General features: G+C 57.9%; 7 protein-coding genes across 7 annotated transcripts; 5 read left to right on the top strand and 2 right to left on the bottom strand.

Annotated features, from left to right (window-relative positions):
- The first annotated feature begins 285 nt into the window (after positions 1-285).
- Positions 286-3,084, top strand: F5144DRAFT_554106 (major facilitator superfamily domain-containing protein). Its single transcript, XM_066787834.1, has 3 exons — positions 286-1,179; positions 1,241-1,343; positions 1,397-3,084. The coding sequence occupies exons 1-3, from the start codon at positions 741-743 to the stop codon at positions 2,622-2,624; spliced, it is 1,770 nt and encodes a 589-aa protein (XP_066648059.1). The 5' UTR covers positions 286-740; the 3' UTR covers positions 2,625-3,084.
- Positions 3,085-3,269: 185 nt separating this feature from the next.
- Positions 3,270-5,021, top strand: F5144DRAFT_616843 (uncharacterized protein; the record flags this gene model as incomplete). The annotated part of the gene is made up of 3 exons (XM_066791859.1): positions 3,270-3,487; positions 3,753-4,072; positions 4,481-5,021. The coding sequence occupies 3 exons, from the start codon at positions 3,270-3,272 to the stop codon at positions 4,858-4,860; spliced, it is 918 nt and encodes a 305-aa protein (XP_066648058.1). The 3' UTR covers positions 4,861-5,021.
- Positions 4,988-6,895, bottom strand: F5144DRAFT_616842 (cell division protein Cdc14; the record flags this gene model as incomplete). The annotated part of the gene is made up of 3 exons (XM_066791858.1): positions 6,021-6,895; positions 5,508-5,916; positions 4,988-5,061 (listed from the first exon to the last, which is right to left on the bottom strand). The coding sequence occupies exons 1-3, from the start codon at positions 6,426-6,428 to the stop codon at positions 4,988-4,990; spliced, it is 891 nt and encodes a 296-aa protein (XP_066648057.1). The 5' UTR covers positions 6,429-6,895.
- Positions 6,896-7,693: 798 nt separating this feature from the next.
- Positions 7,694-9,566, top strand: F5144DRAFT_21215 (isoprenoid synthase domain-containing protein). Its single transcript, XM_066783053.1, has one exon. The coding sequence runs from the start codon at positions 8,002-8,004 to the stop codon at positions 9,403-9,405; it is 1,404 nt and encodes a 467-aa protein (XP_066648056.1). The 5' UTR covers positions 7,694-8,001; the 3' UTR covers positions 9,406-9,566.
- Positions 9,567-9,586: 20 nt separating this feature from the next.
- F5144DRAFT_522419 (integral peroxisomal membrane peroxin-domain-containing protein) lies at positions 9,587-11,875 on the bottom strand. The gene is made up of 2 exons (XM_066786743.1): positions 11,180-11,875; positions 9,587-11,123 (listed from the first exon to the last, which is right to left on the bottom strand). The coding sequence occupies exons 1-2, from the start codon at positions 11,395-11,397 to the stop codon at positions 9,629-9,631; spliced, it is 1,713 nt and encodes a 570-aa protein (XP_066648055.1). The 5' UTR covers positions 11,398-11,875; the 3' UTR covers positions 9,587-9,628.
- A 1,601-nt stretch (positions 11,876-13,476) lies between these two features.
- F5144DRAFT_21184 (uncharacterized protein) lies at positions 13,477-18,439 on the top strand. Its single transcript, XM_066783048.1, has 3 exons — positions 13,477-13,749; positions 13,886-16,955; positions 17,010-18,439. Exons 1-3 carry the CDS (start codon positions 13,691-13,693, stop codon positions 18,186-18,188), a joined length of 4,308 nt encoding a protein of 1,435 aa, XP_066648054.1. The 5' UTR covers positions 13,477-13,690; the 3' UTR covers positions 18,189-18,439.
- Positions 18,440-19,085, top strand: F5144DRAFT_21181 (uncharacterized protein). The gene has a single exon (XM_066783047.1). It carries the CDS (start codon positions 18,690-18,692, stop codon positions 19,020-19,022), a length of 333 nt encoding a protein of 110 aa, XP_066648053.1. The 5' UTR covers positions 18,440-18,689; the 3' UTR covers positions 19,023-19,085.
- The last annotated feature ends 2,694 nt before the right edge of the window (positions 19,086-21,779 follow it).

Here is a 21,779-nt window from a genome sequence, read left to right as displayed (position 1 = left end):
GGAGCCCTCGCATCCTGTGACCATCGAGCACTGACCCTTATTCGTACTCACCCTTCCATCTCTGACCATTGGCCACTCATCATGGGCCACCACTACGACGTAGAATCGGGATGATGATGGTGACATACCGGGTCAAGGTTCGTTATCCGCCCCCCATCCGAAGCCGGGAAGGCATGCAGGCGGGGCACCGTTCGCAGTTCCGCTAGGGTGGAAGGCCTGGACTCTTATTTTTGCAGTTTTAATGCCGAAGAGCCGAGTCCGTCGAGGTGATGGTTGGGTGAAGACGAGTGCCCTCACCTTTCTGTTGTCGACGGAACGTCTCATTCCTCTGGTAGCTCTACAGATTACAGTATTATGAGAAGCTTGTTTCTCTCCACTGACTACTGCTTGATCCTTGACCGTCTCCACGCGTCCCTCGGGCGGTTCCCGTACTCAGGCCAGAATGGCTCGGTCCGGCTCACACCCCAGAATTCGACCATCTGCATCCGAGGTCCATCCCAGGGCGAGTTTACCCCGGCCTGCTTATTTCCGGCCTCACTGTAACTACCGCCCTCGCTCCAACAGACCCGCGAGATCGCAAAAGTCCCCAGTGCCTTTGAGAAGTTTTTCTGGTTTCCCATTTTTTGGGTATCTCGTTCCCTTTCTCATAATTTTGTTAAAACCAGAAGGTGTAATGACTCCAAATTACACTCCCCCTAACCCTATATCTCCCTTGATTAATCTCACATTTCTTCTAAGCCATGACGAGTGGCGAAACTGCACCAGATGACAAGTCGGCCCGAGCCGGATTAAGTGACAGCCCGGCTTCTTCGCTGTGCCCAGACCGGGAGGACCCCGGAGCGGCGCCGAGCCACCGGGCCCATGCCGGAGGTAAAGAACAGCACGTACTTACCGAGAGCAGCGAGGACGAAATCGATGAGGACACTGAAGAGCAGCAGGAGAATTCGGGGAGTTCAAACCCGGAGAAAACCACCAGCCGTCCCCAAAGCGAGCGAGGGACATCGTTTGCCGACACTAACACGGTCCCGCGCGCTCAGCGTAGGGGGCTTCTTGCACGCCTAACCGTGATACCAGAAGTCGAGCAGCCATACAAGTACAAGAATAAAACAAAATGGACCATTACCGCCATTGTTGCTTTGGCGGCTGCTGGTGCCCCCATGGGATCTGGTATCTTTATGCGTGAGTCGCCTTCTCCCACAAAACTTCTAGTGCCGCGGCTGATTTTGATGGTGTTGGAAAGCTGCCCTTCCCGGCATGTCGGTTGATCTGAACGTCTCCCAGACGGTCACCAACCTGACGATATCCTTCTATTTGCTGGCCATGTCCATATTTCCGTTGTGGTGGTACGTAGCCTCCATCCTGTGTTGCCCTACCTCCACTCTCTGACTAGTGACAGGTCCTCGTTTTCTGAGACACTCGGGCGCCGGACCATCTACATCATCTCCTTCTCTCTCTTTCTCATCTTCTCCATCGTCAGCGCCGTAAGCGTCAACATTTCCATGTTGCTCGTCATGCGCATTCTCGGCGGCGGCGCTTCTGCATCCGTCCAAGCCGTAGGCGCCGGCACCATCGCCGACATCTGGGAGCCAGCCAACCGAGGCCGGGCCATGGGCATCTTCTACCTTGGCCCGCTGGTCGGCCCGCTATGCTCGCCCATCATCGGCGGCGCCCTAACCCAAGGCTTCGGCTGGCGCGCGACCATGTGGTTCCTCTCCATCTACGGCGGCGTCATGCTGCTGATGCTGCTCTTCTGTCTCCCGGAGACACTCGCCCGACCATCACCACCACCACCCACGACAACCTCAACCCCAACCCCAACCAACAACGACGCAACCAACCCCCTCCAGCGCATCTCCACCACCCAATCCCTCAAACACCATACCGCCACCACCGCCGCCCACCTCAAGCGCTTCTTCATCGACCCGCTCTCGGTAGTCCTCTACCTCCGCCAGCCGCCCGTCTTCATCACCGTCTACTCGGCCTCCATCGCCTTCTTCTCGCTCTTCATCCTCAACATCTCCATCCAGGCCACCTTCTCCGCCCCGCCCTACGCCTTCGCCCCCATCCCCCTCGGCGCCTGCTACCTGGCCCCCTCCCTCGGCTACGTGCTCGCCTCCGCCTTCGGCGGCCGCTGGATCGACTACATCATGGCCCGCGAGGCCCGCCGCGCGGGGCGGTATGATGGGGAGGGCGGGTTGGTGTTCTTGCCGGAGGATCGGGCCAAGGAGAATATGTGGCTGGCGGCGACGCTGTATCCGGCGGCGATGGTCTGGTATGGGTGGACGGCGGAGAAGGGGGTGCATTTTATGGTGCCGAGCGTGGCGAATTTTGGGTTTGGGTTGGGGAGCATGTTGGTGTTTGGGGCGACGACGACGATGTTGACCGAGTTTATGCCGAGGCGGAGTAGCAGTGGGATCGCGCTGAATAATTTTGTGAGGAATATCTTTTCGTGTGTGGGGAGTGTGGTTGCGCAGCCGCTGATCGAGGCTATGGGGAATGGCTGGCTGTGTACGATGGTGGGCTTGTTTGCGCTGGTCACGGGGAATGCGGCGGTTTGGGCGCTCAGGAGGTATGGCGCGAGGTGGAGGGAGGGGATGGATAAGCTGTCGGATCAGGGGAGATAGGAGGTGGGGGGTGTAGAGGGGGGGACATAGTAGATATGTTGCTGTTGTATATTGGAAGCATGGAGGGGAGGAGATACCCAGGTGTTGGTGTTGGTGTTGGTGTTGGAAACTCACTATAAAGTCGTTCTGTTCTTGTCTTCGTCAGTCACCATCTTGGCGTGACAACACACGGTGGGTGGAGTGGTGAGTCTCTTCGTCTCCCACCCTCCCCTCACCTCTTTGTTGGTGTACCTCCACGTTGCACTCGAACTTCGTGGTCGGCGGCCACGAATGATCTTCCCGTCCGGGAAGACGGCAAGCTCTTCGATTGGTCCAAGACCGGCATGGTGGCTGACACAAACACCGAGTCTCCCGCCCGGGGGTCGCACGGGGGGTGGGGCTATTGCCCGAAGACCCCTTGTCTTATCCCGTTGCGGATGACTTGCATGAGGAGGAGCCCGGTGTCTTTGACAGAGAAAAGATGCTGTTCGCTGTTCGCTCAGCAAACAAAATTCGTGGCTGTCGCATTCCTCTCACGCAGCTGAGCGCTGTCACTACCCGTGACCCCCCGTCTCCTCGACGGCTGCCCGTCTTTGCGCGCGCCTCTCGTCGTCCCTTTGTCGCAGCCCAACTCACTCAGGACTGGTTGTCGCATAGTTACACGCAATGGTTTCTTTTAGTGGGGTTCTTACCGCCGCCACCGCCGGCTGGCTGCTTGCGGGTGCCAGCGCCGCCATCGCGCATGAGCGCGAGCACGAGCATGAGCGGTTTGTGGCGGTTGAGACCGGCGCCATCTTGTCGCCGCGGCAGTATCGCATGAGTCCGGCGCATGCGGTGCTGGAGAAGCGCGAAGGCGGCTGCAATCCAGGTTTACATCCATGTTCGTTGGCAACCTGCCCTCCCGCCCCCCTCCCCTTAACGACAACCCATCACTGACAACTACGGAAAGGCGACTCGATCGGTGGTCCAGGCGAGGGAAAATGCTGCAAAAACACCGAATAGTACGTTCATTCCCCCCTTCCCTCCCCAACTCCAACCCCTAAACACCTCCCTCCTCCCTCTCCCTTTCCCTTCCCCTCAACCCCCCCAAACCCCTATCTAACCCCCCTCCCCCTTCAACAGCTGCATAATAGACCCCTCCAACCTCAGCGCCATCGGCTGCTGCCACATCGGCTCGCAATGCAACTCGCCCTGCCCCGAATCCGCCTACCAATGCGACCTGACCCACACCGTGACCACCTCCGGCACCACCAGCACGGTGGCCTCCCCCGGCGGCGCGTGCTGCCCACGGGTCTGCACGGGAACATCCCAATTCCAATGCCCGACCTCGCTCGGCGGCGGCTGCTGCCAGTACAACCAGCGGTGCGCAGCCGGCAGCGGGGCGGATGGCAGCAGCGGGAGCTGTGTGTTTGATCTGACGGCGGCGCCGACGGCGTCGATTGACCCGGGCTTGATCCCGCCGCCGGGGTGTCAGACGGGGGAGAGGTCGTGTGCGGAGACGGATGGGGGCGGGTGTTGTGATGTGCGGAAGACGTGTTCGTTGATTGGGGGGCAGGCGCATTGTGCCGAGAATCCGATCGTGCCGACGGGGAGTGGGGTGAGTGTGGTGGATGTTGGGGGTGGCGGGTTGAGTGCTGGGGCGACGGCGGGCGTGGCGGTGGGTGTGGTGGTGGGGGTGGGGGCGTTGGTTGGGATTGGGTTGTGGTGGTGGTGTGTGAGGAGGAGGAGGAGGAGGGATGCTGCTGCTGAGGGGATGGAGGGGGTTGGTGGTGGTGAGGGTATGGGTGATGGGGGGAGTAGTGTCAGGCCGAGGCCGACGGGGGTGGTTGGAAGGGTTGTTGGGGGTAGCGCGACGGGTGGTGGGAGGGCGATGTCAGATGCGACTTCGGATGCCATGTCCCGAAGCGGGAGGGGCGGGCTGGCGCAGGATTACTTCGGGCCTGCACCAGCGGTTGGCCCGTATTCGGAGACGCATAACACGTCGCCCATGACGACGCCCGGGTTGGACCGTGGCGGCGTGCCACTACAGCCGCATGGGCCGGGGGATATTGCGGTGCCGGTCGAGATCGACTCGAGGTTGAGGGAGGAGGAGCGAACACCGGTCGGGTTGGCCATCACGCCGGGCACGAATAGGTCGCGCGACAGCGAGGACGCCACGGAGCGCTATGAGCTGTACGGGTCTGAGATGGGACAGATGTCCCCCACATGGCCGCCATACGGCGACGGGATGCCGAGTCCTGGCGAACGACCGAAGTGAGACGAAATGGGTATGAGTTGAAGATGGATGCTGTATACGAAGATAATGATTTATTTGTATGAATATAGCAGCACACTCACCTGGTCACCCAAACCTTGTGAGCAATTTGATAGAGAGTATGTGGCGTTTACATATCATCCGACTCGAAGTCTTTCTCGGCCTCAATGTCAAACGGCAACACGCTCAATTCTAACAACCTAGCTGTGCAGCAATGATGGTATAAGATCTAAACAAAACAACCTCCAGGAACACCATGCTTTCTATGCATCAGCAGAACATGACCCCTACCCCAACATGCCAGCCCAATATGCCAGCAAAGAAACGCCGAGCAATGCGACGGCACAGTATGCAAACAGGATCCCATCCTGCGTTGAGGACCCAGAAAACGAGAGCAAGAAGAGAGGAAAACAACGCCGGCCGACAAAATTAAAATCCCATCAAGGGAGGCAGATACCAGAAGAAGGGGGAACCAGCGCCGGTTATGAAGAGGGAAGGGAAAGAAAAGGAACGCAGCCGGCCCAAAAAGCAGGAGATGGGTTGGACATCCATCTCCAATACGCACCCCTTGTCCCTCTCTCTCACTCAACTCAACACCCCCCCAAACGGCTTATACGTATCCAGATCCTTCAACAACTCATCCACCACACCCGGCAGATAGCGATCCACATACAATTTCTTCTCCTCCACCGACAGCGTGGCCCCATCCTCCCCCTCCTGCCTCCCCTCCGCACTCCCACCACTCGCACCAAACACCTTGGCCAGCTTACTAGGGCTGCGCTGCAGCAACCCAGGCGCGGCGGCGCTCAGGCGGGCGTCGGCGCGCGGGATGGAGGGGGTCTCGGGGGTGAGGTAGAAGTAGAGGAACTCGGTCAGGCGGAACTTGACCTCGCGGCCCGTCTCGCGGCTCTTGAACAGCGACGTGACGGTCAGCAGGCCGTCGAGCTGCTCGAACACGCGCGTGTTCTGCGGCATGTCGAGGAGGGCCACTACGAGCGTGATGATGGTGGCGGATTGGATGGCGGGGCAGTTGATCGGTTCGAGGAGGTCGAGGAGGAGCTGGCAGTGGGGGGGAGTAGGGGGTTAGTTTGGGGGTGTTCGTTGGGGGGGGGGGGTTGGGAGAGGGGGGATAGGAAGGGGAGGGGAAAGGGAGGCAAACATACATTCATGTGTACGCTCCGCGAAAAGAGGGCTTTGCTCGCTGGGTGGAGGAGGAGTGCGCCCTGTATGAGGTCCAGCGCATTGACGATGAGGAGGTCGTACTGACCGTCGCCGCCGCGAACGACCAGCCAGTCGAGGGTTGTGAGCAGGCGCTGGGCGACGTTCCATTCGAACCCCTCCTGTAGTTTGAAAAACTCGCGGAAGGCCGGGTCGCCCGAGAGATCGGCGAGCACCTTGCGCGACGGTTGTTCTCGGTCTCGGCCGTGGTCGGTGGTATGTTTCCTTGGACTGCTTGGGCCAGAGAGGCAGATCTGCGCGAGAAGGCCCTCGACTTGTTTCAGGCCTTTCTTGATCTTGCCGCCGTCAAAAGACGACAGATTGTCGAAGGCGAGCGATAGGAGCGACTCCATTATGGAATGTGATTTGTCTGATCGGGGCAGAAGACTTGTTTTCGCGCCGGGTGGGTTGCGCGATCTCGTCGCAAATGCGCAAAACAGCCGCCGAGTCGTAACAACACTTTTGGTCGTGATGGTTATCGCTATCGTTCGTAATACTTCCTAGGAGGAACTCAAAAATGTTTGTCGTCGACCGCGGGGCTTCTAAGTTGGTATCATTTGGCGAAAACACATGGGTGCAAAGACGACTAAGACGACTAAACGGGGTTGTTGATGGAAAAGCGGCGGTACCGAGGACGAAAGATAGGATCTTGCCGAGTTGTGGTTAAAAACAATCCAAACTTCACGACCGTTACATGTCAATTGGGCGTTATCAATGCCGATCTGGGCCTTGGTGCCGTTAAAAATGCAAAAAGCATCGAGTCTTCCAGACGAACTTGCCGAGTCCCGGGCTCCATGAACCCAAATTGGCGGGTTTTGGCGTCAATCAACTGAACTGGTGCCACAGCAACGGCGTGATAACAACTGGGCCCTGCATGATAGGTGGGCCGGCTCAGGCGGCCGAGCAAGCCTGTCAACAGGGGGACTGCCTGACTGGGGAAGTGGGGTTCCCGTTTACAGCCAGCAGCTTTCAATTTTGAGCTTCTGAGAGTTCCCATCTCGGTCCTGCCAATCCGAGGGCGGGACCAAACTTGCACAGGCAAGGGAGTGTGTTTTTGAAACCCTCCCTTGGAAATCTCGACAGGACGTCGATCAAGATTAACTTGGCAGAGTATCTGTTCTTGTGGCATCAGCGGAGCGTTGAGCTTCAATGCTTGCATTATTCAAGCTTCGAGGAACCTGAAAATCTAGCGAGGAGTTTGTACATCTGTACCTCCACCTCAAGACCGACGGCAACTCAGTCAGGGGAAGGCGGTTTAAAAATGGCCGCCGCGGTAGTGAGGTCACGGACCCCCTTTCTCGGGCGGCCTTGCTGCGGTCCAACTCTTTGACCTGTCGGGGTTGTCAATGCGAGTTAGCATCAACCAGTAACTCGTCAGGTAATGAGGGAGCAGCTAAGTTCATCGTTTCTTCTTATCATGCAGGGGGCAAACACCTTCGTTTGCGGGCGTGTCCACCAGCGCCGGGGTACAAAAGCTCTCCCGGTCTTCGATGTCGAAGCCTGGGAGCGATGAGACCCCCTGAACACAACAACGCTCGCACAGCACACCAGTTTCAAGACCCTTGAGTGAACGCTCAGAATTACCAGTCACCACTGATCGATGTCAACGTAAGTTCCATTCCATTAGGCTGCGATGCCATGGGTGCGAGGTGACTCGAGGTATCCCCGCATTTTATTTTCCCCCGCCATCAATCGTCCCGAGACACTCGCTGTCTTAGGACGAGCGAGCACTGGCTGCTCTAAAACCTGGACCAACTAGCGAGTGGCAATAGCAGTGACGATAGACTCTGTTTGGCCACACTTATCCAATGTTCCACGGAGCAGTCTCGGGCACTCAATGGCATACGCGTACTTGAGCAGAGCAAAAAGAGCTAACTCTTTTAGTTGGTGGTTAGGCACTCGCTCCACTAGGCCTAAACGCACCGCATGTCGTCACCTGCGTCAACCCCCGACGCGAGACCCCACCACAGACCTGGGTACTTGACCTTCGGAAAGAGGATCGATTGCAACACTCCAAGGAGGCGACCGATTCCTTCGAGAACCCACATGCACATGCTGCATTTCAGACGGCCACCCCGAAAAGAACAGCCTGTCCCGACTGCCATGGCCGCTCAAAACCCCCCCTCCTCTTCCTCTACAGCGACCGGATCGAATCCCAACCACAACCAAATCAACGGCCACAGCAACGCCTTCTTGCAGTCGCCCGCCGCAATACCACCCCGCACCTCGTCTACAAACTCGACCTTGCCCTCAGCTCTCCGGAGCGTCCCCGAGGGCGACTGGTTCCCCGGGTCCGCCGTCCCAGGCCACAGACGCCAACGAAGCCGCAAAACCTCGGTCGGCACCACGACCTTCCCATCTACCACCATGTCCGCCCCTCCAGCCCCGCCAGATCCCAACCGCTTCGCCACCGAAGACTTCTTCCAGAACCGTCGGACATGGTCAGAAGAGAAGGACAAGGTGCTCACAGGGCCGTTCGACTACCTCAACGGACACCCCGGCAAGGACTTCCGGTCTGCCCTCGTCAAGGCCTTTGATGCCTGGCTGGAGGTGCCCCCCGAGTCCCTCGAGGTGATTACCAAGGTTGTCGGTATGCTGCACACGGCCTCCCTCCTCGTTGATGACGTCGAAGACAACAGCCAGCTGCGCCGGGGCTACCCTGTGGCGCACACCATCTTTGGAATCCCACAAACCATCAACTCGTCCAACTACATCTACTTTTGCGCCCTCCAGGAGCTCCAGAAGCTCAAGAATCCCAAGGCCGTCTCCATCTTCGCCGAGGAGCTGGTCAACCTGCACCGCGGGCAAGGGATGGACCTCTTCTGGCGGGACACGCTGACGTGCCCGACCGAGGACGACTACCTGGAGATGGTCAGCAACAAGACGGGCGGGCTCTTCCGGCTGGGCATCAAGCTGATGCAGGCCGAGTCGCGCAGCCTGGTCGACTGCGTACCGCTGGTCAACATCGTCGGGCTCGTCTTCCAGATCGCCGACGACTTCCACAACCTCTTCAGCAAGGAGTACACGGCCAACAAGGGCATGTGCGAGGACCTGACCGAGGGCAAGTTCAGCTTCCCCGTCATCCACAGCATCCGCTCCAACATGGGCGACATGCAGCTGCTCAACATCCTCCGCCAAAAGACCGAGAACGAAGAGATTAAGCGCTACGCCGTCTCCTACATGGAGAGCACCGGCAGCTTTGCCTATACCCGCAAGGTGCTGGACGTGCTGATCGAGCGGGCGAGGCGCATGACGGACGAGGTGGACGACGGGAGGGGGAAGGGCGAGGGCATTCATCGGATACTAGACCGGATGGTCATCAAGGATTAGGTTGGCGCGAAGGGGAAAGGGGCCTGGCGAAAAGGGTTGGTTGGTGTTTACGGGTGGAAAATACCCCGTTTTGCTCGGTTTACTTGTTCTACAGTGTTTTACTGCATATCGGTACTTGCTGGAAGATTTGATAGGATCATCACAATTCAAAAAGCTGTAATAAGCCTGTCTACGAGTCACAACGGACGGGCCAAAATAACAACCGCTTCATCCCCGTCACCCCTCACCCCGACGCAGTAACCCCCTTCCGCTTAACCAGTCTCACCCACCGCCGTCTCCTCCACTGCCCGCGCCTCCCCATCCCCTCCTCACCCTCCTCCCAACTTAACCCCGGCGTGCCCGCCCTCTCCCGACTCCGCTGCTGCTGCTGTTCCCTCACAACCACCGCATCCCCCTCCCCCGCCTCCAATCCACCATTCCCACCACCCCCCATACCACCATGATGCCCACCCCCCGCCTCCCTCTCACTCCACATATCATACACCCACCGCTCCCCCTCCGTCTCCACCTCCACCCCCGTGATAATCCGCTCCTCCACCCACTCGCGGCTCCACAGATCCAGCGCCCACTTCTTCTCGCTCCACACCCACCCGGGGGGCGGCAGCACGTCCTCGAAGAAGCGCGCGCCGCGCGGCCGCTCGTTCGCCAGTCGTGCGGCGGAGAGAGGGTCGTAGGGGGAGGGGGAGAAGAGCCAGGGTTGCCATTCGCTGATGGGGTAGGGGGAGGAGGGGGGGTGGTGGTGGTGGTGGTGGCTGGTGGTGGTGGAGGGGGATGGGGAGGGGGAAGGTCCCGTGGGGGGGTCCTGGCGTTGGAGTTCGAAGATTTCGACTTCGCGGGTTTCCGGGGAGGTGTCGAGGTGGATGTCTTGGGTGATGAGGGTTTGGAGGGTTTGGGTGGGGTTGGTGAGGAGGGGGTGTTTTTTGTTGTTGGGGGGTGGGGGTTTGGTCGGGTCTTGGTGTTGTTGGTGTTGGTGGTGGAGGGGATCTGCTGCTGCGGACGGGGAGGGAGGGCCGTCGAGGTATTGGAGTTTCGCTTGCTGTAGCAACCTGGCCACTGTTGGGTGGCCCGACCAGATGGCTGCCCAGCCGCCGACGAGGGCCAGCGCGCGGAGCGGGAGGAGGTGGGCTGCGATAAGCATGAGAAGGCAGCCGGTGAACAAGAGGACGAAGACGGCTGAGGAGAGGGCCTCGTCGGAGAAGTTGGTCTTGGGGACGACCAGCGCGACGATCTTGTCGTGGGCGACGCTGAAGTCTTCCATGACGTTCTGCAGGTCGCCCATGTTGCGGAAAAAGTCGTGCGAGAGCTCCTTGGTCGGCTTGACCGTGCGCGCGGGCGCGAGGGGCGGGCCTCGTGGGGAGTAGCTCATGTTCCGGACGCGGTCTGCGTCTGGCGTCGGCGCTGGATGGCGGGCGATGAAGGAGGGCACTAGGATGCCGAAGAGGGAAATGGCGAGGGGGAGGGCGAACAGGAGGTAGGGGTCTAGACACACAAAGGTGTAGACGGCGAGAAAGGAGAGCGTGTGGGTCGGCCGGCGCCAGGACAGCAGGCGGAATGCCCGGGCCTGGAACTTGAAGACGACACCGATGCGAGCATTGAACCGTCTAAAGTTGGTGGTCATGAGAGGGAGCGAAAAGCCTGGCCGTTTGGCGAAGGGTATGTCATCGCTATCCGGGACATGGCCACGGCCTTCCTCCGCAGGCATTACTTGGGACACAAGCCTAGGGGAGCAGTCTTAGTCTGGATCCAAATTTATTGGGGTTGGAGGGGGTGTCACTTTTCCAAAAGCTTGTCTTGGATGTTGGCGGCGCGGAAGATACCATTGCGCAAGCCCCTCCTCCCCTTCTTTGCCGACTCTGCGTCAGCAGTATCGACGGCGGCGTCGGCGGCGTCAGCAGCGTCAACTTCGTGTTGACCCTCATCTTCGTGGCCCTCGGATTCGGGATTCGCCGCCTCCTCGATGACGTTCAGAAGACTAGCTGCATAGTCCTCCATGGCTTGGGTCGTCTGATCTATCCAAGCAACCCAACCACCTCGTGTCTCATCTTAGTGTTCCTGACCCTTCCTCCGTCTCTCTTCCTCAGGGTAAAACGCCCAAAGCGGTGACGACGAAAGCGGTTCGGTGTAACGGGTGTTTAGAATTAATATGAAACGGTTGATGCGAATACCGTTAATTTTCAAGAACTAATGATGCAATCGTGAGATGCAACTGCTTACCCAAGATGTCGTCGAATCAGTACCTACCTAGTCATGCATGACGTGACGGCAGTGGCCGAGGGCCCAACTAACTGCCAGCGCTGCAGCGCAATGCCAGTGTCACATGCCAGCAACGGCGGGGCAGTGACGCCACCCAACCCCGTGCGATTCCGCCTCCACTTCATCCTTGAACAATCGAACAACAGCCACATCTCAACACCGCTCTGCCGCTCATGGTCTTGTTGCATGCGAGAAGCCGCGGATAGAAGCAGTACCTATATGATATGATGGGTATTGTTCCCATGCTGTTTGCGGGTTCCACCCTCTTTCCTCCTTATTTCGGGCCGTTTCAGCTCCCGAAATTTACTCTAATCTCTTGCCTTTAACCTTTTCCTTGTTCTGTCGACTTCATGCGAGTCCTTGAAGCGAAATTATGGCAACCATTGGCTTGTTGCTGATCCAACTTTGACTGAGACAGATGCCAAAGGCAATCAGTGTGTTCTGCCAGCAGCCTGCGGCCCTAGGTCCTTCAAAGAAAGAGTAATCTCAATAACAGAATGAGCCGTCGAATTGACAAATATCGAATTGTCATGAGATTGGTTTTGTAGATTTGGCGGCCGGCAATAACTCGAGATGCGAGATCCCGTTACCGCATGACAAAAGGCCAGGGTTAGGCACGCGTATCCCAAAGCCATCCATACCTTAATAGGGCCCAGTTAAGCAAACAAAACAACCACGGGCCAAGTAATCTGCCAGTGCCTTGCAGAGCCATCCATTGATGAAGCACTGATACTCCGATGTCTGGCAGATTAAGTAAGTTTCTCGAATGACAGCTCTGCTACCTCCGTAAAGAATAGTCGGAGCCCATGGCTCCATTACTCGGCATATCAAAGGCAGCGAGGGTCTTCGATGTTTGGAGATTGGCCATGCCAAGCCGTGATGCATCTGCAGACTGGACCCCGCCAACAGCCGTTGGCCCTGCGCCGCCCCTGCAACTGCAACTGTCAGTGCTCGGAGAGTGCTCCTTCTGTGGCCAGATGTGGTGATGTGTTGGCATATTCTTCCAGGGACGCTTTCCGTGCTGTGGATGACGGGCGTTGTCGGAGCTGGAACAAACCACCTTTCCTTTCCTCTCCGCTCCGATACGGCCAGTAATAGTACAGGGTGTCCAGATTGACTAGTGGAGGTAAGGTATGTCGGTATGTGTTGCGCAACGTACGACCAGACAACAAAACGAACATGGAGGTCCATAGTTGCAACATGGATGCAAGGAGATGGTGTTCTGCTGCATGTGGCGGTATTACACAAACTGACAGACGGCCCGACGCGCAGGGTTGCTGTCAGCACCAGCGAGGACACCAGCCATTCTGCTTTTGACTCTCATGTCCGATTCTTCGAGTCTTCAAGTCTTCAGGTCTCCGAAACGGTACTGTTGTTCTAAAGTTATTGGATTTGGAAGCTCGTCTTCCTGTTCTTGACCCCACTTAGACACAGGGCCCCTGAACGCACGTTCCACACCAGCACAGAGGTTCTGGGCACCTGGGGTCTGCCTGTTGCCCCGTGAAAAATGCGGTTGTTAAGTGCGCCTGTCGCGTACCGTTCAGGTACCGCCTAAGACTGCCACCACCCTTGACTGGGACCCACCAACCCACCGCCAAAAACATCCTGCAACCCCAGCATGACAACCTGGAAAGCTGTTTCTGTCCCAATTCACGCCTTGCCGGCGACCCGACAACCGACGAGCAACGCGAGACGCCATTCCGGGCTGCACCGCAGCTCTCTCCCCACCCACAAATTCAACACCGTGCCTCGACACATTCGATTCTCGCATCGCGCTACCGGAATGAGGTAACGCTCCGATTGCTCTCAGCTCCCTGACCGGACTGAGCCTTGGACGTCGAACTCCTTTTGGAATTTGGGGTCGGACTCTGCGCCGTGGATCCAGACCAGACCGACACCGACACCGACACCGCCGGGCCTCCGCTCTTCCTCCTTCTCCTCCTCGCCGTCGTATTGCCGCTGCCATCCCGGCTCGCGCTCATTGAGCCTCGCTGCTCCCCCTGACCGCCATCTCGCGCTGTGCGCTTCCCCTATGAACAGAGAGCGCCTCGTTCCCGCTGGGCCCAGACGGGAAAACCAGTCTCCTCCAAGGTAGGCCGTTCCCCAACAAGGGTTCAATTCCAGTTCCCCATCATCATCGTCATTGTCATCAGGACCCACCCCTCTGAACTTTACCCGATGTCCCTGTGCGACGAGTTCGCTGACGTTGCTTTTTGTTCTGCAATAGGAGGTCTCGCAACGCCAGTCCCACCAAGATCGGCTCTTTCCACCGGCCCACTACCGACGCTCCGATGCTCAGTGCCTCGTCCTCCAACAACCACTCTTTGTTTTCTTTCGGCGGCAGAAATGGCCTACCCGACGGCGTGACCGATCCCACCAGCTCGTTCGAGTTCCTTCCCTCGGTTAGCTTTGACGATCTGCAAAGTAGCTTGGAGTCTGCCTCGACAGACTTCAAGCTGACCCAATTCCCGTCGCCGACCGGTCAAGGGCCCATCCTGGGGGGTAGCGCCCTCGCAGGACACAACATGGTGGAACGTCCCGACATGACGCGGAAGGCCACGAGTAACCATGCCCCTGTGCAACCCACTATCACCCGTTCCCGAACTGGCTCCATTCTCCGGAGACCCAGCACCTCGAGCCGACAGGTGAGCTTGACCTCCGCCGCGCCCGTGACCAACCCCGGCGTACCAAATGCCCCAACCGCCCCGGCCGCCATGCGCTCTCGCCGCCAGAACCACTACCCCCCGGTCTCCAATGCCAGCATCGCGAAGCCTCCTAGGAAGTCTACCGGAGATGTCGAGCTCAGAGGCGATTTTGAACCTCGCAAGCGGAGACCCAGCGTGACATCGCTGTCGGATAGGAATGGGCTGGAGCCTCCATCGAGAGCTTCCGTTGATGGCGGGGGCCGTCCCACGGGGGACTTCTTGCGGGCTCAGGCCAGTTCGCGAAGTGCCAAGGCGCGATCTGTGCAGCCGCCCGCCAGAGCCAGCCAGGCCATGTTGTCCCCAGACACGAACGCTCTGTTGCTAGACCACAACCACATATCGATGGCGTTGCCTCGATCGCCGAGGGGCGCCGCCAAGGGCTCAAACCAGGTTGCTGGGAAGCGCGTGTCGGTGATGCCTGGGGTACCCCAACTGCCACATGCGACAGGCCTCGGTGCGAGAACCATCAGCCCTACGGATACAAGGCGGATGAAGCGGCTGTCGCTGCACCATTCTCAGAGCCCGTTGCCCACTCCAGGCCTTCCAAACCCGCCGCCCTTGTCCGCCGATGTCCGCTCCGCATCTCGCTCCCCCTCCATGCTTCCTCGGAAGATCTCGACGCCTTGTTCCTCCCGGACCACGCCCGACCCGAATCGTAAGTCGTACAGTTCTGGCCTCTCGGTCGCCTCCAATGCCAGCCTCAGCACGACAGTACGGACATCTACCGCATCGGCCCAACAACGTAACTCGCAAATTGCTAGCTCTCGGTTACCCGCTCCAAAGCCGCTCTCCACCCACAACTCGTCGAGCCATGATGATGACGAGTATGTTCCGCCGGTCCCCGCGATACCCAAGGCATACGAGTCGCCGAAGGAAACGTTTACCGAGGCCGGCTTCCTGGACAAGCGTAGGTCGAACCTGGCGTTTGACGCTAGCAGCCTTCACAGCACCTCGACTGGGAGTATGTCTGCGGCGTACAATGAAGGCCCGTCCGCCAAGATTCAGCGCAGGCCGAGCAACCGCAAGTCGGTTCATGCCTCTAAGTTGGATATGGAAACGAAGGCGGCGGCGCAACCGTCTAAGAAGTCATTGCAACCATTAAGGCTTCCACCGATTACGCTAGGCCCGCTGAGCACTCCAACCGCGGCCAAAATAGCCGCCCTCCAGGAACAGGGCTCTTCGGAGAGGAACCTTTCGCCACCCCCGTCGAGACAGATAGCGAAGACGCCGACGACGCCTATGACGGCTTCGAAAGGCGGGTTCTTCTCCAAGGCGAGGCTCGAGGAACGCTCTGACGTTCAACACCTGCGGAGTAGCACCTCGGTACACCGAGCCAGACGGGAATCACCGCCGGAACTAGAACAAGAACCTGCGAGCTCGTCCGATTCTTTCATAGCCATCAAGAACGGGCATCCAAGGTCGGGACCTTCCCCTTTCCTCAGCACCTCGCTGCCAAAGGGGGGCCACATGGAAGCGGCCTTCTTGAAGAGGTCCAAAACAGGCGGCGATTTCACCGCTCCGCTCGACGCCGCTCCCGATACCGCAGCCTCGTCCCATCATCACGCCAAGCCGTCAGGGCCCCGAGCGCCGAAACCCGTCAAGACAAAGCCAGCCAAATCCCCGCCGCCGCTTTCTAGTCCAGACGAACCCCCGACTCCGTCTTCCATGAGCTCGTTAAGGAGGAAACTAAGCCTATCGTGGAAGCGGAGTGCCTCCAAGAACGGTGGCGGCCAACCACAGGGTGAGAAGGGTGACAAGCCCGTCAAACACGACTCCATGCCACCCCCGCGCATCCCAGCATCCGCGACGATGAACAGTCTCCCGGCCGCCAAACCCCCCAGCCCCGCTCCATCCACCAAGTCTAACGGGACAGGAACCTATCTCGAGTCGAGAAGACGGAAGAGCTCAGCCTCAAGCCTGAATGCCGTGGTGGCGCAAAACCAGCGCGGGCGTGACGATGGCGGAGCGAAGAAGGAATCGACGCTCGGTACTGTTTCTGAGCGCACCACTATTCCTCACAACTCGTCGGTTGTACAAAGGATTCTGAAACCTAGGCCCTCGACCGCCGCTCTACGGCACCACGATGTTTGGACCGGCGATCTAGACAACTACGACCTGATCGCCGAAGACGAAATGAAGAAGCTCGGGATGCGTCGCAAGGACACAGAACTAGCAGCCCGGACCCTGGATGCGCTCCGGAAGCGTGCCAGTGCCAAAGAGCGTGTCAGCCCACAGGAAGCGATTCGGATTGCCGTACTCAACATTTATGAGCGGGGGGAGATTGTGGACTACAAGGACGTCTACTTTTGTGGCACGCAAAATGCGGCCAAGGTTATTGGAGACCCCCAATCCGACAGCCCCAACTTTGGCTATGACGACGAGCGTGGGGATTACACCATCGTTCCTGGAGATCACCTTTCCTACCGGTACGAAATTATTGACGTACTCGGGAAAGGAAGCTTCGGCCAGGTGGTTCGCTGCATCGACCACAAGACGGGTGTTCTTGTCGCGGTCAAAATCATCCGTAACAAGAAGCGGTTCCATCAGCAGGCTCTGGTTGAAGTGAACATCCTGCAGAAGCTACGGGAATGGGTAGGTCCACGGTGGGAGGTGACGTCTGGTTGACAAAACTAACAATGCATACAGGACCCGCAAAACAAGCACAGCATGGTGAACTTCACGCATAGCTTCTACTTCCGTGGCCATCTCTGCATCTCAACCGAACTCCTAGACATGAATCTCTACGAATTCATCAAGTCAAATGCCTTCCGGGGCTTTTCGCTTAAGATGATCCGCCGGTTCACAAAGCAGATGCTCAGCTCTCTCAACTTGCTCAAGCAACACAAGGTCATCCACTGTGATCTGAAACCAGAAAATATCCTTCTAAGGCATCCTCTACACACGGAGTTAAAAGTCATTGATTTCGGCTCCAGCTGTTTCGAAAACGAGAAAGTATATACGTACATCCAGTCCAGGTTTTACCGCTCGCCTGAGGTTATCCTGGGCATGACTTACGGCATGCCCATCGACATGTGGTCGCTGGGGTGCATCCTAGCCGAACTCTACACAGGCGTGCCCATCTTCCCCGGCGAGAACGAGCAGGAACAGCTAGCATGCATCATGGAAGTCTTCGGCCCGCCGGAGAAGCACCTGATCGAAAAGTCCACCCGCAAGAAGTTATTCTTCGACAGCATGGGCAAGCCGCGCCTCACCGTCTCCTCCAAGGGCCGCCGTCGCCGCCCATCCTCCAAGACGCTCCAACAAGTCCTCAAATGCGACGACGAAGCCTTCCTCGACTTCATCGCCCGCTGCCTCCGCTGGGACCCCGACCGCCGCATGAAGCCCGAAGAAGCCATCCGCCACGAATACATCACCGGCCAAAAGACCTCGGTCCCCGTCCCCCGCGCCATCCGCGACTCCTCCCCCAGCAAACGCATCAACAGCCTCAACGCCCCGCGGCCCCTCCCCGAACCCCCCGCCGCCGCCAAGACTACCGCCTCCCTCCGGTCGCGCGACAACGCCGCCGCCGCCTACGGGCCGTCGGCCACAAAATCGGGCGTCCCGCCTTCCTCGGGGGGCACCCGCCGCGTGTCGGGCATGAGCGTCACGTCGGGCGGCGCCACCGGCGCCAAGCGCACCAGCACGGGCGCCAATGCCGCCTTCAATGGTGGTGGCGGCGTCCCCGGCTCGCTGAGCAATAGCAGCTTGCCGAGGGCGTCGGCGCGCACCGTGAGCGGAAGCATGGCGACGGTGCTGGTCGGTGCGGTCTCTAAGCAGGATCTTGCTGCGGCGGGGGCGACGGCGGCTATGAGTCGGCGTGTTTAGAGGGGGTGGGGTGTGTGTGTAGGTTGGGGTTGGGGTTGGGTGTTGTGGTAATGGAGGGTGCATGGCGAGTTTGGGTTTGGATGGGGGAAGGAGGGGATGAGTGCATGTGGTGGGTGTTGGTGTTGGTGTTGGTGTTTGAAGGGTGATGTTTGGTTGGTGACGACGGGGTTTGGGTTTGTTGGGGGTACCTAATGAGGCGTACGGAGTGATGTTACCTGGGAAAAGACGAAGGGCGTAGAAGGAAGTGTGTGGTGGTGTTGTTGTTGTTGTGTATGGGTTTGACGTTTTGACTCCCCCACCCCCCTTTTCCCTACCTGGCTGGTTGGTTGGGTTGGGTTGGGTTGGTTCGGTTCATGGTTGAGACGGACACACGGATGGATGAACGGATGATGATACCACATTTTTTGTTCAGCCTTCCTTTTTCTAGCACCTCTTGCATGGCATTGCGCGTTATACACACAGCTCCTGGTTCTTCTTTGTCTCTTGGGGCCTCCTCTTGCAATGGCTTGGTTGGTTGGTTGGCTGGTTGGATGGGGGAGAGAAAGGGGTGGGGGTAGGTGGGTGGCTAGTGTGCTTTTGCTTGCGCCTGCGGCTACTTACCTTGCTGCGCTCGCTCTTATGTTACTAGATATTATGATGCGGTGTCAGACACGCCGCGCTACGTTACTACATTACATTATTGGGGCGATGCCATGTATCATCATCCTCTACGCTCCTGGCTTTGGTCTTGTTGTTTGTTTAGGCCGTCGGTCGATGGGTAGGTTTATTTGTCCTCGCGAAAGGGGGCTCGGTAAAGGTTGCTCTGTGCTCACGAAGGAGGAATCAGTAAATTGAGTGAGGAAAGGGAGTCAGTCTACACTTACGCCACACAAAGGGAAAGGGGTCGGGGAACACGGGGGCCGGAAACCCGAAGGGTTGCCTGTTCCTATTTACTTCTTGTGCGACCTCCCTTCGAACGGAAGGGCCCCCTAGAGGTCCCTACGCTGCTGTGCCCTATGTGCCCTATGTGACCTCAAGCTCGTTATCGCCGTCCTTTCTGCTTCATCAGGGGGGCACGGCGGTTCCCGCGAGGTAGGGACGCGGCTGAGGCCGGTAGACGCTTCTCGAGGTAGTGCCCAAGTGTATCTTAGAAGTTGTCTCCGGCGGGGGCCGGCCGGATATGACCCCCGCGAGGAGCAACAAGGCCGACGGCACGGCGGTTCCTTGCGGAACGGAGGGGGAGAGAATCCTCGAGGATCAGCCCTTCCCCCCGTCTCGCGCCCCTTGCGCGCCGTCCCGCCCGAATACGTGATGACCTATGTGTGTTCTGTACGCCTGTACAGCTGCGGCTCTGGGAAATGTAGCGGTGCGTACCGGTACCTGCTAGCCTTGGCCGAGAGCGTAGACCGAAGATTCTGGGTGTGGTGGGACATGGAAGGTCGAGGGGAGGGGGGGAGTGTGCCTTGCAAAACCAAGTGACTCCCCTGCCGCACGAAGATTGACACCGAGGCATCAATATCGGCTTTCCCTTCCTCTTCACCGTTGCTCAACCGCCAATTACATCATTTGTTGGTATTAACCGCCTTTTTCCGCCGTTCACAGGCGCTCAGATTCCCTCCATCCCATGGCGTTTCAGCGGATCCTCTGCTTGTCTAACAATGCCGTCGATATCATTCCAAAAACAAAATGAAATGTGCTCTCTAAAGATTCTAGATGTTTCTTTTACTGCGATTTATGCTTACTTTGCAATCGTGATGACTGTTGCTAGAAGGGATACATTGCCGCCCATTGTTTATACAATGTCTCCGGGAGTAGGAAGAATAGAGACATCCGATGGCACGTTTGAACTATCGAGACATTGGCTCAATTACTACCAGGCAAGATGGAATTTCTCCAGGGAGCCTTGGGAGGGGGCCAAACATGATGGAAGTATGACATCCATCCGACAATTGCTGGAGGTGCCACACCACAGTTGGATAAACCGTTGAGTCAGTGGTCAGGTGTGTGGTTTCAGCTACCATAGTATAGTGGGAGGTTTATCATGGCGTACAGGTAAAAGCCCTGCACCACACCGGGAGGAAGGTCATTGGACCCAAGGTACAGCCTCCTATTGATAGACTAGGCAAACAAGTTTGATGTCGAGACGCCTTGGGGTCTACAATGGCAGGGCACAGCCAGCCGTACGTGCGCCGTCGGTTGAATTCGAATCCCAGGATGTGCGTCCCGTTCCGGACCGGCTCACGTCGCTCGCCCGGCGCCTCGAGGGATTCCGGACTGAGCCTCCATCTAGAGAGTTCGTATTTTCTTAGGCGGCAAGAAAAATACTTCCTCATTATGTTCCATACGAAACATGATCAATCTTAAAGTAAGGTGGGTGGTGAATACATAAAGGCGAAGGACCGTGGGGGCGGTATTTGGGGGCCAACTCAGCCCTATCTTGCCTGCATTGTCCCTCGCGCTCCACGTTTGGAGGTGCAGCCGGTTGTGTCACTATGTTGTTTGGGGCGATTCTCGCGAGAAGCACTGACTTCCCATCTGCTATCCGAGAATGTGGCGCGTAATGATGTGAACCTCCACCCATTGGTCGTATGTGATGGAAGCGTTTGGTTGCCTTCGTTTACAAATCAGAATAGGTACGAAGTAAGTTTCCTAAAATACGAAAGCAGCACGGAGAGCGGAGGCTGATGATAAGCAACGAGCCGGTGAGGACTAAAAAAAAAAGAAGTGTGTGCCATCAATTGTCTTACCATGGCTCATAAAGACGGAACAAAGACAAAATGTGTGAGTTTCGGCGTCGTGACAGTGGCTTGGTAGTGATGTTGTGGAACATCCATAGGACGGCCCGATCAGGGTCCCGCTCAAGCCCGGGCTCGATCCGGGCTGCTGGTCCGTGGGATGCTATTCCCTATTGCTGCACTGGACAATTACTTACAGTAGGATCTGGGGCATCCGTGGTGACACAGCGCTAGCGACTGCGGGAAAACGGACATCTTTTTTGGCGTCGGTCAACCCAATTGTCTCAGCCGGCGCAAGACTGCTTACAACCCGGGCCAAAATCGCCTACCAAGGCGGCTGAAGTAGGTAAGAGAATGTTTGCAGGACACCTTCGACATCTCGCAATCCTTGTGGGCGCTGGAAATGTTGTGGGCGGTAGGACTCGGTTGGGATTCTCCAAGGCTCATTACCTACACACTCGGTGACAAGAGGCGTCGATTACGTGGCTGAGTGTGAGGTTTGGAGAAACATGAAAGAAATTGACGTTGTTGAAAGCGGGACGATAGAAACCGAAGCCGATGGAATTGGCCAGTTTCCAATTTGTTCCGGTGTTTGGCAGGCTCAACGGTTTGGGCGGTCGCGGCGGTGACGTGCCTTCCTGGTGTTGCCAGACGAGGCTGCTGCCTAAGGTGCTTGCCTAATCGGTGCAGTCGACCAAGGCAGGCCCTCTCCTCCTCGGCCAAAGTGGCTCTGAATATCGTCATGTGGCCGTCGACAACTCAAACCCCAAAATCGAGTTCCACTTTCCGCGCTTCCGAACTCCGAGTCTTGCTTTTCGCTCCGCTCCCGCCGGCGACGCCGTGATTGAGTTCCGGATTAGAGACCTTTCGATTCGCT

Source organism: Chaetomium tenue, assembly GCF_020726465.1.
Source record: "Chaetomium tenue strain MPI-SDFR-AT-0079 chromosome Unknown F5144scaffold_1, whole genome shotgun sequence".
NCBI lineage: Eukaryota > Fungi > Ascomycota > Sordariomycetes > Sordariales > Chaetomiaceae > Chaetomium > Chaetomium tenue.
Note: the sequence above shows the minus strand (reverse complement) of the source record. Positions and strands in the feature narration are given on the sequence as shown.